Source organism: Heterocephalus glaber, unplaced genomic scaffold (assembly GCF_053883595.1).
Source record: "Heterocephalus glaber isolate CG9 unplaced genomic scaffold, H.glaber_assembly_v1.0 deba00001729, whole genome shotgun sequence".
In the NCBI taxonomy this organism is placed as follows: domain Eukaryota; kingdom Metazoa; phylum Chordata; class Mammalia; order Rodentia; family Bathyergidae; genus Heterocephalus; species Heterocephalus glaber.
Window position 1 is genome coordinate 2,605,285 of NW_028258440.1, and position 17,281 is coordinate 2,622,565.

The 17,281-nt window shown below is 35.5% G+C and overlaps 1 protein-coding gene across 6 annotated transcripts in view; it reads left to right on the top strand.

Annotated features, from left to right (window-relative positions):
- Mbnl3 (muscleblind like splicing regulator 3) overlaps positions 1-17,005 on the top strand; it is a 111,661-nt gene extending 94,656 nt beyond the window's left edge. For 3 of the 6 annotated variants that reach the window (XM_013077882.3, XM_087199838.1, XM_013077881.3), the window contains 3 exons: positions 1,548-1,698; positions 3,705-3,740; positions 9,075-17,005. In XM_013077882.3, coding sequence (XP_012933336.1) covers positions 1,548-1,698; positions 3,705-3,740; positions 9,075-9,214 — 327 coding nt within the window. In that variant the 3' untranslated portion in view covers positions 9,215-17,005. Of the gene's footprint in view, positions 1-1,547; positions 1,699-3,704; positions 3,741-6,084; positions 6,186-9,074 lie in introns of those variants that run through there. The other 3 variants (XM_004860075.4, XM_087199839.1, XM_004860076.4) reach the window with 3 other exon arrangements.
- The last annotated feature ends 276 nt before the right edge of the window (positions 17,006-17,281 follow it).

Sequence of the window (17,281 nt, forward strand, 5' to 3'; positions counted from 1 at the left end):
TCCTACCATTTGCTTGGCATTCTAGAGAAAGAGGCACCTTCCACTTATATACCAAAGGGAAATGATTTCTTCCTTTTGTACTAGGGATTGAACTCAGGACCTTCACACTGAGCTACATCCCCAAGTCTTTTATTTGTTTGTTTGAGACAGAGTTTGCTAAATCACTAAACTTCTTAGGCTAGGCTCAAACTTTTGATCCTCCTGCTTCAGCCTTTCAGAGTGCTGGGATTACAGGCATATGCCACCCACACCTGGCTCCAAAGGGAAATCTTTTAAATAACCAGACAAATAGTTTCCCATCCTACTTTCTTAAAATCTTTGGCAAGCCCATTTCCCCTCATTGGTAATAAAATGCATACAACATGATAAATTACATTTTACAGTTAGTGATTTTAGTCCTGACCTTTGTCATCTGGTCTTCCCAGATAAATTGGGAAATTATATATCTGCTAAATTACTGAGTTTATTTTTATTTCACTTTTTAAGAGATGAAAATAAACTTTATATAAAAAGCAGACCTTTCACACTGTATCCATTAACAGCAGAGACTCCAAAAGTAAACAAAGATAGTTTTAGGCCTTTGTTTTCCATAGGAATAAAGAGGGTATGGCACGACCCTTTTTGGCACATGAAAGGCTGGTTACCTAGCATGAGTGTTCCTGTCTCCTTAAGAATTTGAAACACACCTAATTGTTGCTAAGACTTGTTTTTAAAGTAATGTTCAATTTGCTGAAGGGAAAAAATGTCAGGTAATATTAAAATTCTCCAACGAATCTGATCTGGGGGCAAGTTTGAGTATTGCAAGCATAGTGAGATTTTGGAAAAACTCTAGGCATAAAAGAAGGGCTTAAAATGCTGATAGGTTTTATTCTAAAACCGTACAAAGATCTAACAAAGCAAATGGTGTGTACCAAAATGCACAGCAAGCCTATAAAATGAGAACTGCAAAAATTTTGCTTAACCACATGTGGTATCTGGGTGAGGTAACTGGGAGGGGAAGAAAGATTCATTTGCTTTTACATGTGAGTTAGGAAATATGGAAAAATGGATTTGAACCTGAGATCTATACATTAGATTTTGTTTCATAGGGCTACAGTATCAGGCACTAATCTACCAACATATGTTTTATTATCTGCATACTATTTATTTCCTAGATCCATGTTGGAACTTTAATTGACAAATATCTTTCCTGCTATTTCTGTTGCTTCTGCTAATCTCATTTCTATAGATTAATAATGAGCATTACTGATATGTTAATTGTAAGTCATTTAATGGTTATAATAGTTTTCTGTCACATATTGTCCAAATGAGGTCAAAATTAGTGAATTTGAAAACCTTTTTTATCTTTGTATTTTTATTTCCTGTTTTCGACAGACTACACTTAATCCCAGCAGTTGGTTACTTTGCCATTGCTTATTGGATGTCTTGCTCAATGGATGCCCTTGCAGAGAATTCCCAGGCCGTATTTTAAATAACTGGTGCTTGCTTGGTTTGAGTACATTTATTACTTTCTCTGGTACTAGTGATTAATTCATCCCTCCCCACAGGCCCTACAGCCTGGTGCACTTCAACTGATACCAAAGAGATCGGCCCTTGAAAAGACCAACGGTGCCACCCCGGTCTTTAGTCCCACTGTTTTCCACTGCCAACAGGGCCTGGCTAACGTGCAGCTGCCGCAGCCAGCATTTATCCCTGCAGGTGAGGACATGGCTCTGGACCCCATGAGTCGAAAGGGCTTGTGAATGTGTACAGTGCAAAGCAACTTCTAAGGGGCTTTTATAATGGGGACCATCCCCATGTATATTGATTAGAAATAAAATATGGTAATTATGCTCGAGCTGCTAGTAGCTAGAACAACTTCCTGTTTGTTCTGTGATTGAGAAAATTAATGCTGAAGGTATTGACATTTTTTCTTTCTGTTTTTCTTATTTTTTGCTTTTTATGATCAGTTCACTTGGTTCAGTCTCAACTAATTCCTTGACTCTTGGGTATCACTTTCACAGGTGGTGGTCAGCTGTCAAAAAACAAATCTCAGTTTCAGTGTTGCAAAACCCAGTACTCCATATAGCTCTGATATACCAAAGGTAGTTATTATAAAACTGCCTTTCATTTTTTAGAAAATATAGTATGACACAATATAGTTGATAAAAAGAGGTACTTTTAGCCTCCCTTGAACCAGTTAATGTAAAAATATAGTTATTATATTTTTCTGATACTTTGTGGCATATCTAATGTTAACCTCCTACGTTCAGTTATATTTAATAGCAAAACTTAAGTTTTGCAGCAAATTGAGTAGAAAATATCAAGCCAGAATTTTGTTCAAATAAATATTAGATATGAGCAACAATAATTTTGTCCAGTGGTTCAGCGCTTTAAGAATGAGCCTAAAATGCCTTAGGAATAAAGTGAGAATACTAACCACTGGGAGTAGAGTAGAGGTGTTTTGTTTTGTTTTGCTAGAATCCTGAATGCCCCAGTTTGGAAACTATTATTAAATGAGAATAACATCAGTTTTAAAATTTCAGTTAGGGAGCAGGAGATTTAGCTCAGTGGCGCCTCACCTGCCTGGCAAGCACAAGGTCCTGAGTTTGATATTCGGTACTGAGATAAATAAATAAAGAAATAAAAAAAATTTAAGTTAGAAAGCTTGGCTAATTATATAAACATGTTAAGCATATAGTGTTATATACTCAAACCTGGAAAAATGGTTAATTAAAAAATCAATCAGTTAATTAATTTTGAAAAAGTCTTTAGCTACTGACCACAATAGTTCTACATAACAAGGTTTAAGTCACACAAGTTTTGCATATTTATATAATAGTTTCTGAGGAGGAGGAGAAATGGAATTTTTACCACATTTTTACACTACCTATAAAAAGGAACCACTGATATCTGATGATTTACACTTTTCCCCCAAACCTATGGGAGGGAAGTAAGTATGTAATGTCCATAAAGTAAGAGAAAAACCATAAGGGTTGAAGTGATTTTATTTTGGTATTTTTTTCTTTCAAAATTTGTGCTACTTTACCCATACCTTGGCTACTTCTCATTTGGATAGCCCAGGATGCCAGCCAAGGTGGTTGAATGTGAAAAAATGTACATTGTTCATTATAGGTTTTCTCAATTGGGTAGTTATTTTGTTTAAAAGTTAGATTTCTTTTTCTTTTCTTTTTTTATGGCAGATTTGGCCAATGTAAAAGTTAGATTTATGTGAAAATATGTCTGAAAAATCTGCTTTCCATTCATTAACAGCAAAATAAAAAAACAAGGAGTCCCCCTTAACGGAAAGCCTTTTGCCATAGGTTCATTGTCAAGTCCTCAATTTTAGCGAGGTGAAGATGGTAGTGGTAATAGATTGATGCTCTAAGTAGAAAAACAGGCACCAGATATCATCAGATCCTGGCACATATTTTGAAAAGAATATGTGTGATAAATGTGTAATTCAAATGAAGTAATTTCCGTAAAGAAGAATTAAACTTCATTTTTTTATTCAAGAATCCAAGAACTAGTTTAATTAACTGGGTTTTGTGATCTTAAAGCTAATCTGTAATTATAAGCATGAGAGATTACTGGGTTTGCATGTGCTGATTAATTGATAATGCAAAGAAAATATCTTTCTGGTTAAAATTCATTTCTATCTTAAAAGCCTCAATAATGAAATCTTTCTTTTCTTTACTTTCCACGCTTTTCTGCATGGTGTACAGGGCCAATACTGTGCATGGCACCCGCAACAAGTTTTGGTAGGTTTTGTACAAAAATTCTCAACTTCTTCTAATCTGAAAAATGTGTTTCTCTGCTGTGGCTGTGAAAGAGATGAGTGACTGATGTGACTGGACATTTTCTGATTTAAGGTTTAATATTGTGTTTTGTGTCCCACGTGTTTATGGAATCAAAACCGCCCCACTTTCTCAAGACCTAGTTGGTTGCCACTGTGGCCAAATACAGACTCTTCCATTTCTCTTATTTCTGCCCTAACCTAGCAACTGAAATATTTTTAAATGCTTTTTTGCCTAGCCAAACTGAACAATTTTATTTTTAGATTTATATCTATTATTTTTTTAAATTGTGCACTATTTTAATGTATAATTTATAAAGTACAGTAAAACAATTCTTGCCCCAAAAAGTTGTTCATGCTACCCAAACAATTCAGTACTCAAATGTTGAGAAAGAATGACTTGAACAGAGCTACAGCCTTCTGCAGTGTTCTGGAATGAATTTTGTAGTGTTCTAAGATGAAGTTCCATCTGCACAGAAAATAGGCACAGCAGAATCATTTTAAAAATGGTGAGGTTATGTGGTTTTTAGCACACAGATCCTTTAGTTAGGCACTGACACAATATGGTAGCCATGTCTAAGCTATTTTTCCATCACTATACTGAAGATGATGAAAAAGCAAGTAGGAAGTTCACAGCTCTTAGGGTTCTCCTGGGGACCAGGAACAGATGAGGAGACTGTAGGTTTGTTGAGTGCAGGGAGGAATGATCCCACCCTAACCCACCCCAGCATCTCATCGATACAGTTCCTCCCATCCTTTTGGGGGCGTTTGCAACCACTTGACCCCCATCCTATTATTGGACTATAGTAGTTACAGAGCCATAAAGGCACCAGCGGGCCTATTGAGTTAAAACAAAAGATCAAAATAATGGCCATGTAGAAGCAACACTCACATAACAAGGTCTGAACCCTGACAGTAGAAGAGTGAGGCTCTGTTACTGAGCGATTAGCTGTTCCTTATAGGAATGAACAGCATTTCCATTGATACTAACAGGAAGATTCTATGCATATTAGAAGAATAGACAGCTACAAATCTGAGAAATGTGTCTTTGTGTTCACATTTTGTGACCTATTTCTTGGGGATGCTGCCCTGTCCTTTCACTTCCAGAGCTCTGCTTAGGAATGCAAATTGCATGCTTGCATGGTGGTGCTACTTCCTGTACAGTTGCTGCATTCCCAGAGGGTGAACAGGAGTGTTTTTTAAATTGGCACATCAGACAATGAGGCATAGCTATAGGTAATATGTAACTTGGGATGAACAGAAGAGATAATGATGAAGTTCTGTTAAACACCATTTGGGGTATGTTTTTGTTTCCCGTGACATTGTGAATGTTGATTTTCCTCCTTCTAACCATTAACTTCCTCAGTAAACTTTCAGAATATCTGAATTCAATTGATGTAGACGTGATAAATTATTATATATATGCTTGCCATTCACACATTGCCATTTGCACATTAATTCCCTGGTTGGCTTTCCAAAATGAGCTGGAAATTAGAAAAGCATCCAAAAGCTTTCAAATGAAATAGAAACTAGAAAAGGCAAAGAGAAAAACATCCTAAAAGAGATTTTGCAGCTGCTAGCCATTGCAGCCCTAATATTTGCTGTCAAGGCAAGATTTACTATGAACTACTCCATGAACTACTCCATCTATTTGATGCAGAGCCAACGATTCCAAGGAATTTTCTAGAAGTATACATAAAAATCTGCACATATACTTCACTGTGTTCTTTATAGCTGCTCTCCTACCACATACCAATAGAACTAATTTTTAATTTTTGCCTGCAGATCAGGTAAGTATACATAAAACTACCCTTTTGCACCTGCAAATCTAGTGAGGGCACTTATGTGAATAAGTCAGTGAAACCTAAACACCAGTTCACAATTCCCTAATCCCCTGTCTAATGTGCAGCTCAGTTACTTGTCTGCTTAATTAGCTTCAGACAGCCCTGATAGCATCGGATTATTTTTTCATGTGCATTCATTGTAACCCTTTGTGAAAATTTGGCCTTTTGAGTCAACTACAATGTGATTCTACTCAAAAACTTACTAAATGTTGAGAATGGTTCCGCTTTTCTAAATGATAACTATAATTGGCTTTCCCGTTTTCTCTTTTTTAATTTTTTCCCCTTCATGCTGTGTTGCTTTGCACTGATTTTGATTGCATGTTGCACCCTGGTGTGTCCATCATGATGATGTCACATGGCTTGTTGCTGTGATACCTACCACACCCCATTCCATCATCGCATATGTCCTGGTGGCATAAATGCTCCACCTTCCTGTGAGTTGCTTCCATGGTTTCCTACTGAAAGTGCCTGTGATGCACGGTGCTACACCTACCACTATGTCTGCAGCAACAACACCTGCCACCAGCGTTCCCTTCGCTGCAACAACTACAGGCAATCAGGTTTGACCATTTATTTCACCTGTTGAGACCTAGATTACAACATGTTGGAAAGGCACAGTATATGTTTTTTGGATTGGTGACAGATATCAGTCTGTACATTTATGTGCTTCTTAAGCAATTGTCATATTTATTAGTTTTCTTTTTGTGCACATTCTAAGGTACCATATGCACTTTCTATTCATCCCAAAGTTAATCAGTGGAAATTTACTCATTTTTAATTGATGATCAGATGTTCTTGATACCTTGTATCCAATTATTAGTACCACACCAATCCTAAAATGCATATACTGTACCAAATATTAATTAAGTTCTTCCTCATTGGTCAAGAGGAGAATTTATTTTAATGTACTGCCATTTTTGGTTATTGTGTTTGAACTTTGAGTTAATACAATCATCACCTTTACTTTCAGATCCACTGGAAAGAAAGACATCACTTTTCTTTCCAAGGCACAGATATCATTACCAGTTATTACATCAGAAATTCCCTGCCATATACACATTAGATATGCTTATATTGCTTTTTCATTTGCTGTAGGTATTTCAGGCAGAGTCACAGGAAAATTATAAATTTAGGGAGAGTCTTGAAATTGTAAGACAATACATACAATAGTTACTGAATAATGCTATGGCCATCCTGCCTCATTAAAAGTTCTGAGCATGCCCACAGACTGCAAGTTCCACTGCTGTTTAAAACAAATAACCAGGAAGCACAAAGAGCATTAATTCATTGGGAGAGTAAACCATACTCTAATCTGTGCTTTGCAAAATTAACTTAGTGAAATGGATAGTATGTCTAGAATTTTCTGTGAAATTTATTATGGTTATTGATTACCATGTCTAAGCAGTGAACAAAATAAACAAAAATCAGGAAACTTTTAATCTGAAGTCTTTCTTACTACTGTAGATACCCCCATTAAAAATAGACTAACTGAATAGCAGCATGTTTGTTTCACAGATGTAAAAGATACCAGTAGGTCAGTTTAAGTATTAATATGAGTAATGTAGGTTATATCTTTTATTTAGACAATTGTATTTGCTAAAGGCTTTTGTATTTTAATTAATAGACATTGCTTATAACCTAGAGCTTAATTTACACATCCCAACATTTTTGAATTAAAATGTGAGAGCAGATATATATTTTAAAATATGGAAATGACAGCTAGTACTATATTTTCCCAGTGACCTTACAAATTCTGAAACCTTTTTCTATTGTCAAGGGGGTAGGATTTGTTAGCCAAAAGCACAAATTACTTTGAATTTTAAGTCTAACATTTTTTAAGTCTAACATTTCTATAGCTTTATTTTTTTGGTGAAGTTAAAATAAAGTAGTTGTATCAGGATTTGACTCAGATGATTCTGTTTAAAACAGTGCATTACAGCTTTCCTATGACAATGTAAAAAATAATGCATTCATAGTCCACAGCATTGTGTTGCTTCCTGTGTAAGTCAAACAAAATTGCTCTAGCTGTTTCGAATTTTGAGTGACATAATTTAGCAATTTAATCATTATTTTTATTTGAATCATGTTTTTAAAAAAACTTTTTGTTGTTCTTGGATTTTCTCCCTTCCCCTTTGACCTGTCTTTGCTTGATCCAGGGCCCATAGTAGCACACACCTAATTTGAGCAGTCACTCACTTGGAACTGTGTTTTTTGAAGCCTCTTAAGACTTCTCTGTATCTTAATTCTAGGGATTTATTAAACAAGTGTACCAACTCTGAACTGCACACATTACTTACTGAAAGTTGCCAAGTTGTTGTATACCTGCATTGTGTCTGTCACTTGGTTGAAATAGGCAGCAGTTGTGTTCCCTATTGGACTTGTCCCCTGGATCCCAGCTAATCCTTATGTGCTGTTGAGGACAAGGCCCAGAACTCTATTTTGGACACAGTGGATAGCCACCTGATATAAATAGGTCCTCTGCATCATAAGGAATGTTTTAAAAAGATATCTTTGAGTATGTGGAATAATGGAAGGAGCTATAAGTTGTAATGGTTTGCAGGGTGTCATTTGGGATGATGGCAACTTGTGAAAAGCACTAAACATGAGATTGTAGGTTTTATCCAACATTTGCTTGACTTTCACAGGATGCTGCACATCAAGGTAAACAAAAGTCGTCAAATGTAATTAACTTTCCAACAAAAGGGAAGTGTGATTGTTTTCTGCTGATTCCATTAGAAAGTGTAGTGGTATTGGGCAGAATATAATCACTTCAACTTGTAATAGGTGTTGAAAATTTTTAAAGATCAAAAGTAAAAATTATATCTATATACTTCGCTTAGAGTATTTCTGCAAGGTTTTAAAACATTCAAATAAAAGTGTAATTTTTCATTAATACTGGCATATTTCAAAGTGTTTTCTCAATGTATGCTTGTTAAAGGATGTGAAACTATGGGTGAATGATCAGCAAAAAGTTTCAGCGTTGTATAGAAAATGCCTTAAACAATGGAGTGCATCTCTGTTAGGGAATTTCTCCACATTAGCTCCTCAGTAGGGGCTTCCCATAGACCAATGGTGGTGAATCTATGGTATGCATTTTATTTTGGGGTTTTTTTTAAGACAAAAGATATTAATGTAGAGTTGTTTTTTCTAAACTAAACCTCAGTATTCAGGTTTAATTTCAGTGTTGGCACTTGGTGATAAATAAGTGGGTTTTGGGTTGCAGTTTGGCACTCAGTCTCTAAAATGTTCTCTATCACTGCCATAAACTTACCAGTTATATTGCTCTGTGGTGATTGTCACCAACAGTTCCATTTTCAGATGTCAAATCTGAAATTCAGAATAGGACATATACTGGGATAATTCATTCTCAGAACTTGAACAAGAACCAGTCGCCTGACTCCTAGATTAATAATCCTTCAAAATTTTCTCACTCTTTCTCTTTTTTTCCATTTCAGTCGAAGTATTGAACTTGAACAGCAGAGTCATGGAGTATCAGAATCTCCCCATGAGAATCTCCATATGGCCTGTCTATATATATTCTCATATGTCCTCTTCTACCAACACAACAATAAGCATGATGCATTCAATGTATTAAACAAAGCAAACATGCCAGCCAACAAATCCAAGTAAAATAAAGCATTAAAGATAAGTAGAAATGTTAAAACACGATCACAAAACTACCATCCATCTGATTTGAATTATTAGATAGAACATGATCATAAAATATTGTGATTTTTTCCCCTGTAACCATAAATGAATTTCCACAGTGTGCTGTTGACTTACTGTACATTTTGATGGCTAAAAATGTTAATCTGTTTTTGAAGTGTTACCTTACTATTTTGTTTACAGGATAGTTTAATGAGTTGATTTAGAATGTAACAAATATACCCAGTACCATTTTCCCCATGGTGGTATTATATTGGGTTGGGCTATATTTAGTTTTCACATACTATAGTGTTTTGCTGTATATGTGTGGTGTTTGATATGAATTAAAATGTTATTAGTAGGGAACAGAAGTTTATGTGTTTGAAAAACATGACAGGTTCATGTTAATATCTCTCTTTAGAATATTTCTGTAGGTTTCTTGGGGCACACATATACAATGCCTCACTTTTGAGTGTGCACAAACCTGTTCATAAACATGCATGTGTATAATTTGTGTCTACAGATCTAACCTTGTGTAATTCAATAAAGTTACTAGATTTTCTTCAAGAGAGAAATAATTAGCCACACAAAGTAGGAAACTTCTTAAAACATTAACCCCTAATACACTCCTCTTAAATAGCTTGAAAAACAATTGACTTTTTAATGAATTTTTTCAGCATTTCTACTAAAAATTATGTAAAGTAACCATTACATTTTTTTTTATTCTCAAGAATACTATCTCCTAGGTTGAGTGTCTAAAATTGAGCCATTTGTCATCTTCAGCTGAGAAAGTGGTACTTGGAGGCTTAAAGGTATGCTAATTGCAGGTTATAAATCAAACAGGTAGGGGAGGTAGAGATAGTTTTTACATACTGCCGGAAAGTGTGTAAAACCATTGCAATGTAACCTTTTACACAAGTACCATTTTCCAAATGCAAATGGCTCAAGCTCTTAGACTATTCTTTAAATAATAAGATACAATCTAGCACAAGTCAGTCAGGGTGAAAGAGAATTGGTTCCAAATGAGGCCTTTCCTCTTCAAATGGACAATCTTCTCTATTGATCACAGAGGGAGCCTGAGTACAGGTTTGGGGAAATGGCAGGGACGGGGGCAGGGAGGCATTTAAAATTACCCTTTGATTTATGCAAAAGAACTGGGAAAGATGTCACACTTGTCTTGAGCTTAAGTTTAACTGAATTGGCAATTTTGTTAAACACTTCAGTGAAGGACCAAGTGCCTGTGATACATGACAAGTGTTTTCCTGCCCAAGCTTTAACATCAGAATCTTTTGCATCAAAACTTAGGCTCTTTTTTTTCATTTGTTTAGAGTCATTCCTTATATCTGCTTATAATAGGGTAGATTAACACTCTTTGGTTAATATAGAGTGACTGTATTCCTCAGAGATGAGCTGCATTCTCATTAATACACAAGTAAAATAGCAATTAATTTCTGTGCTCTATAGTACATCTCCATTCTATTCAATTATACAGTGGTAGAAACATATGATATTTTATACCAACATAGATTTAATATTTTCTACTAAATTTATGTTCTCTCACTGGAAAATATAAAGCCATCAAATTTGATATAGAGAAAAGAGTTGTTTTTCTCCTTCATGAAAATGACCAGCAAGGAGAAAATATGATTTAGGATACCTTAAGCCAGCTGGTAGGTTTGAATTAAGAAACAATGGAATCAGCAAAAACTTTTCACAGTTTATAAGACTGAAACTCAAGACTAGGTGACCTCCGCAAAGCTAAGTAACCATTGTGAGACTCAGAACCATCTCCAGACTCCAATTGTAAATCCTTTTAATGATGTGCTTCAGAGCATTTTAGATTCCCATCTCAAAGCAGGTCAGTTTGGCTCAGAATACAAAAGAGTAGAATTAACTCCAGTAGTTGGTATTCTATTGGTCTTAATTATCAACCCAAATCCTGCTCAACAGTGATTTCTAAACAGTCTTGCTTGTATTGAGCTACTGTCATCTGTTAACAGTGTTGCCTGCAGTTAGAGATCAAGATTTGTTCCTTTACCTGTAACTCTCTGAACCACTAGTTTTCTCTTTCCTGACATCTTAACATTGCTAGAGAAGAAACTAGGGTATGCCTTTTGGAGATGCCTTGTGTTTGGAGCTGAGTTTTGTGTAACCTGTGTCAGTGACTCTCCAGAAGGGCAGTTCTGACCACACGAATCCAGAAAGGATGCACCTGACCTAGTCTAGATGTATTCCTTAATGAAGATGGGAACTTTTTTTGTGCAAATGAACTTTTTTGACATTTTTGATACAACATACTATCTCATTTAACTTTTTAAACTTTTGACAAAGATGTACATAGACATAAAGTACAGCTGTTTTCATGTTGCCGTAAGCACTGGAAGACATTAATAATGATCTATTTTTAGTAAAAGATTGAGTGAGGAACATTCAGGGTAGTTGTATTTTGGGTGCCACCGTTTTCTACATTGTTGACATTTGAAAAGTTGCTATATAAATGAATTTAAGGAAAGAAAGTTCAAAGCCCTAAAGATTTGATCAAATTCAACAGAGTTTTGAGAAAATGAAATTTTAAAACAGCACTCTTTAAATTAGTTGTGCAATGACTTATTCAAATTATCTTTATTCAAGAAAAGACTAGACTAATAAGTCATTAGACTATAAATTCCCAGTTAAAAAGACAAGTCACAAACTAATCAGTGACTCTAAGCAAAAATTTACTGGATGAATTATATATATAAAATTCTAATCACTTATAATTCTTAGTTAACATTTTATAATCTGTATTTTACCAGGGCCTCTATTTTTATTTATCCAAAATTATTGCTTTTGTCCATTTTTCTCAGCCTTTTGCAAAAATATGCAAGTGTGCTGAAACTTGGATAAAACGGGTCTTATATACAGAAAAATAATCTAAAAGTTATCTTTTAAGAGGATTTTAATAGTATCGATTTTTTACAAAAAGCACTATGTTACCATAATGAAAGTATATTTTAAGGAGGATTAAGATTAAATTAAGTTAAATGGATTCATAAAAATTGCTATTTAAATACAGTATTTACTTTTGCAATTGGAGCATGATTCCACAACCAGCTGTTGCATTTCATTTCACTTTTCTAGATTAGACTTTAATTTGTAGCTAATCATAAAAGCCATCTTCTCCCTATTCCATCAAGTCATCTCCATCAGTTTCTGATCATGCTAAAAGCATTTTGCTGTGGCCTTGAGTGTTGTCCTACAGTGCAAGGCTGTGTTCAGTAGTGGAAAGCCTCAGCGCACCTGCTCTCCAATTTGGGAAGATGCCAGCACCTTGTCCCTGCCATCAGCAGGTACCAAATGAAATTACACCTTGAATCAGTTTGTAATGGCCTGACCAGTAATCATAGTGATGTCTAATAGGGAACAACATTTATGTTACATTTTTTCGCGAGAAGAGGGAAGGCTCGGGGCTTCTTGGAATGTTATTTGGTTCTTTTTCTCCCTTTTTGGAGTCAGTGAGGGTGCGCTTAGGTAAAGCATAGCCAAATGTTTTCTGAGTTCTTTTAGTCTGTAGGGTGGGCAATCGTGCACAGAATGATTAGAAACTGAAGTACTCATTCTTATCTCTTATACATTTTACATACATTGAAATAGAAATAAAGAAAATTTGTGGGGGAAATATTTTTCTCAAATTCTGATTAAGAATAGAGATAGTGGCCTAATTTTATCAGTGTCTGCTGAGGGCAATAGAATAATCAGCATGTAAAAGAGCATACCAAAAATTTGTGTCAATTAAGTTGCTAGCCTAATCAAATTATAAATATAACCAAATCTAGAGTCTGAGCACCAACTCACTGATTGATGCCATCTTTTCATTTTTCTTATTCTTAGCTTTTAAGGTTTTTATTTTATGACTTTTTATATCTCTAAGTAACTAATAAATTTAAGAATTTAATTTTGAAGGAGAGTTAGAGAAAGTTTTTAAGTTTTATTTTACTACATATATTCAGCCTAGCTAGATAGGTTCCAAACCGACACTAAAGCATGGCAGATATAGATGACAGTCCATAACTACTCTCTAAGTTCACAGTTTAAGAACAAATTTAACTTTATACAAAAATAATAATTGTTAACTATATTTAGTTGTTGCTTTGGCAACAAAACTACAACATGGCTACCTTTAGACATTTGTGTGTGTGTGTGTGTGTGTGTAACTTTTATTTGTAAACTATCCGTGGTTTGTGACAGTACGAGCATGTAGATGATACAGCTCAAAACTCAGAAAACAGATATGGTTGAATATTTTAATCCCTAAGTCACATGTGAAAGCTGAATTTGTGTCCTGTGACTTTTTGGTCAAAAAGTTTACAACACGTGGATTCTTGAGGCTGGCTTTATAGTTTATAGATTTTGTTGTGTGGATAGGGTTATTCCACAGTATTTTGACTTCAAAACACAATATATATAATCACTTGACCTTTTCATAACTTTGGTTTATATGACATATCTGTAGCTGCAAAAAAATTTTTATGAAATTATGTATGCAAGTATGCATGAGGATCAAAACATGATTAAACACATTTTGAAATTAATTCATATTTGCAAAACCATATATAAAGATACTGTGGAATGACCCCCGAACAGTGTTTAAGAGACATATGCTGCAGTTACCTGATTGTCTCAGTTAGGGTGCGAATGTGTGAGACACACCTTTTTTGCACTTATGTACATAGTCCATGAAAGCAATCTTTGGAGCTTTTTTTTTTTAATGTAAGAAGACTGTGATAAATAGTGGAAAAGTCAGTAAGAGAAAGTTATTCCTAAGGCTTTGAAAAGGAAAGATTTTTCTTTTTGCTCTAAGATTTATATAAAGCATTTGCTATTGTACAGGCTTTCTAGTTAGCTACATCTTACCAGAAGAGAAAATTGGTAGCAGGTAACAGGTCACCGTTAGGTAACAACACTGAACAATAGTAGAAGTACTTTTTTTAGCAAGACCACTAGCAAAGATTGTTTGCTTTTTAAGTGAATCCCTACTTAACACACACACCCAAACACACGCACACACACCCATACAAACGCACACCCCAGGTAGGTTGTATGTGGCAGTTTTCTTCTTTTCAATGACTGCAAGCAGTGAAACACCCTGTAAGCTACAAGATAGTTTTCATTATGATCAATTCCCATTTCATCTTTTACAGAAAATTATTGATGTATAATCAGTTAGCGTGTACATCAATATGTATTCAAGTGACATTTAAAATATTATTGTTGACCTCTGTTCCCTCTTTAAGATCCAGAACCCCAAACCAAATTGACAAGCATTGCAAGATTTCATTTCCTAGTTAAGTATGGCTGGTGTAGGGCAGTTTGTTTCCTTCAAGGAAGGAAACCTACCCCTGGCACAACTTTGGCAACTGCTTTGTTTACATTGTGCTTGTTCAATGGAAGCTGTTTTCTGACCTCCCTTGAGCAGATTACAAAGTACACTTCAGTGTGCCACTTGAGCCTCCCAATGTTCTGTTTAAATGAAACAGAAGACAACCAGCCAAAATCTTACATAATATAGGAGCTGGAAGGGAATGCTTTGATCTGACTGCCTCTACCAGTTTTAGCCCCATACCACCTACAGATAGCCATGGAACTTTCTTGTCCCCAAGCAATGAGACCTAGGAAGGATTGAGGTTAGAAAGATTAAGGGCTAGATCACCACAGGTACTTGGAGTCCTTCGCATCTTGGGGCATGTAGCTCTCGCCCTGGAAAAGGGCAGCATTCTGGTGTTAGAAGAGCTAGTGTTGGGGTATTATTACCTATTTTGCTCGCTCAGAGATGGAAATATAGGCCTGGAAGATGTGGCTCAGTGACAATGTGTTTGCTAGCATGTGTGAGGCCCTTAGTTACACTCCCAGAGACAGACAGGCAGGCAGGCAGACAGAGCCAGAAAGCAATCCAAGCCTTACAGTTGTCCAGTAGCTCAGGGCCAGTTGGCTACAAACTTCTTTTTCTCACCCATGAGCTCATAATCACCTAGTAGTGTCCATGATGCAACAAACAGCCTGACAATCTGACCGGGATTTCCATTGATATAAAACATTCTTTCATTGTGTAGTTAGGAACTCCTAACTTCAACCTTATCACCAACATAATTTTCTAATGTAACCCATTTCCTTGTGTTCGGATTTCCTGGTGAATCTGTGGCCCAGAAGAATATATTTTCATAAGGTTAATAGAGGTAGGAGATTTATTCTGTTTTGTTTTACAGTACTGGGGACTGAACCTAGGGCCTCAAGCATACTAGGCAAGAGCTTTGCCACTGAGTTACGTTGCCAGCCTGAGATGTGACATTTTAAGTCAATAAGAATCATCTACAAAATAGTAGGTATTACAGCCCTTGGCTTATGCTCTTTGGAGCTTGACAAGTTCATGACGGGGCCATAATTCATATGTATCGCTGCTGACTGGCTCTGAAGCACCAGTAGCACATGCACAACTGTCCCATTGGGTGGCATGGAACAGTCCTATCAGGTGGTACAGGCCAGAGGATACATGTTAAACATAGTGACTGTGTTTAAATAAGTAAAACAAATCAGGGCCTGCAGTATAACAAAGACATGTAAGTGAGTCCAAAAGATAACCTCTATTAAAATTTAGTTTGACTAATTCATTTAGCTTCCAGCTCCTCAATTTGTCCCTTGCTTGTAGAAAATTTCTCATTAATACTTAAAAGCTGGAGTGTTCCAAGAAATTTTATCTGTATATTGAACCCTTCCTTAGTTACTATATACCTAAAATAAACATACATCATTATGAAATAAGTTACCACTGCAGAAAATGAAAAAAAAATCCTTACTAGTCATCTACATCACGTTATTTTTTAAAAATACCTTTTTAACAAGACCTAAAAGTAACACAACTATTATGTAAGCTTTTCCTCCCAAACACACAACCTAAAGCTTTATCTGCCATAGAACTGCTTGGTTTCAAAGCTTTATTTCTGTATACAGATGTTATTTGTTAGTGATGGAAATCAAATTATTTTGTTGCTGTGTCTTTTGTGTCTAGCAGTTGAAGGAATGATATAATCATCACATCATTAGATTCTGGGGATTCCCTTCTCAAAAATGTTGCCTTTTATTTTTATTGTTGCTGCTTTAATTCATAGAAAATGAGCCATTTGTTTTCAAATTACAATAATTGAAATTATATTTCGGGGGGCTTTGGGACCAGGCCTCTCTCTGTTGTTCAGGATGATCTGAAGCTCCTGGGTTCAAACAAGCCTCCTACCTTATCCTCCTTGTTAGTTGGGGTTACAGGTGTGTCCTGCCATGCCTAGCTATAAACTAAGAATTTTTTAAATAAAAGTGATACTCCTAAATTAAGTTAGCCCTTAATTTAAGGGCTAGCTGTATGCATTCATATAATAACAGTCTGGAATATAAAAAATGGAGGCACTGTTTTGAGAAGAAAAAAGGCCATTTAAAAAGACCTATAATAAAATGTTTAGCACTGTGCAAAAATAGTGGATTTAAATGATGATCAGAATATTTTACAAATAAAAAGCATTCCCATTATATCATAATATTTTGCCTACAAAATTTAATAGCTCATTCCGTCAACTGCAGATGTGTTGCCTTTTGGGTTTTTTTCCAAGTTCTAGTGCTGTAGTACCTGTCGGTGTTTAGAAGTGTGCATTTTGTAACTCATTTTAGTATGCTACTTTTATGTTTAATTTTGTGCTTTTAATAAAGTACGTAAATTTCATGGTCCTGTCTTTTTTATGAATCCATATTCAGAAAGCTATTCATATTCATGCCGGGGATTTAGCTTAGCGGTGCCGCTGCCTGCCTTGCAGGGCAAGGTCCCGAGTTCGATCCCCGGTACCAAAAAAAAAAAAAAACTATTCATGTCCTAGCATATCAATCCTAATATTTAGCAATTCTAGTATAAAATTGAAATTTGTGATTTGGTCCAATGTTATATTTCATACACAGAGTAAGTTTACTTACAAATACTTCCAGTATTTTGAATTATGTAGAC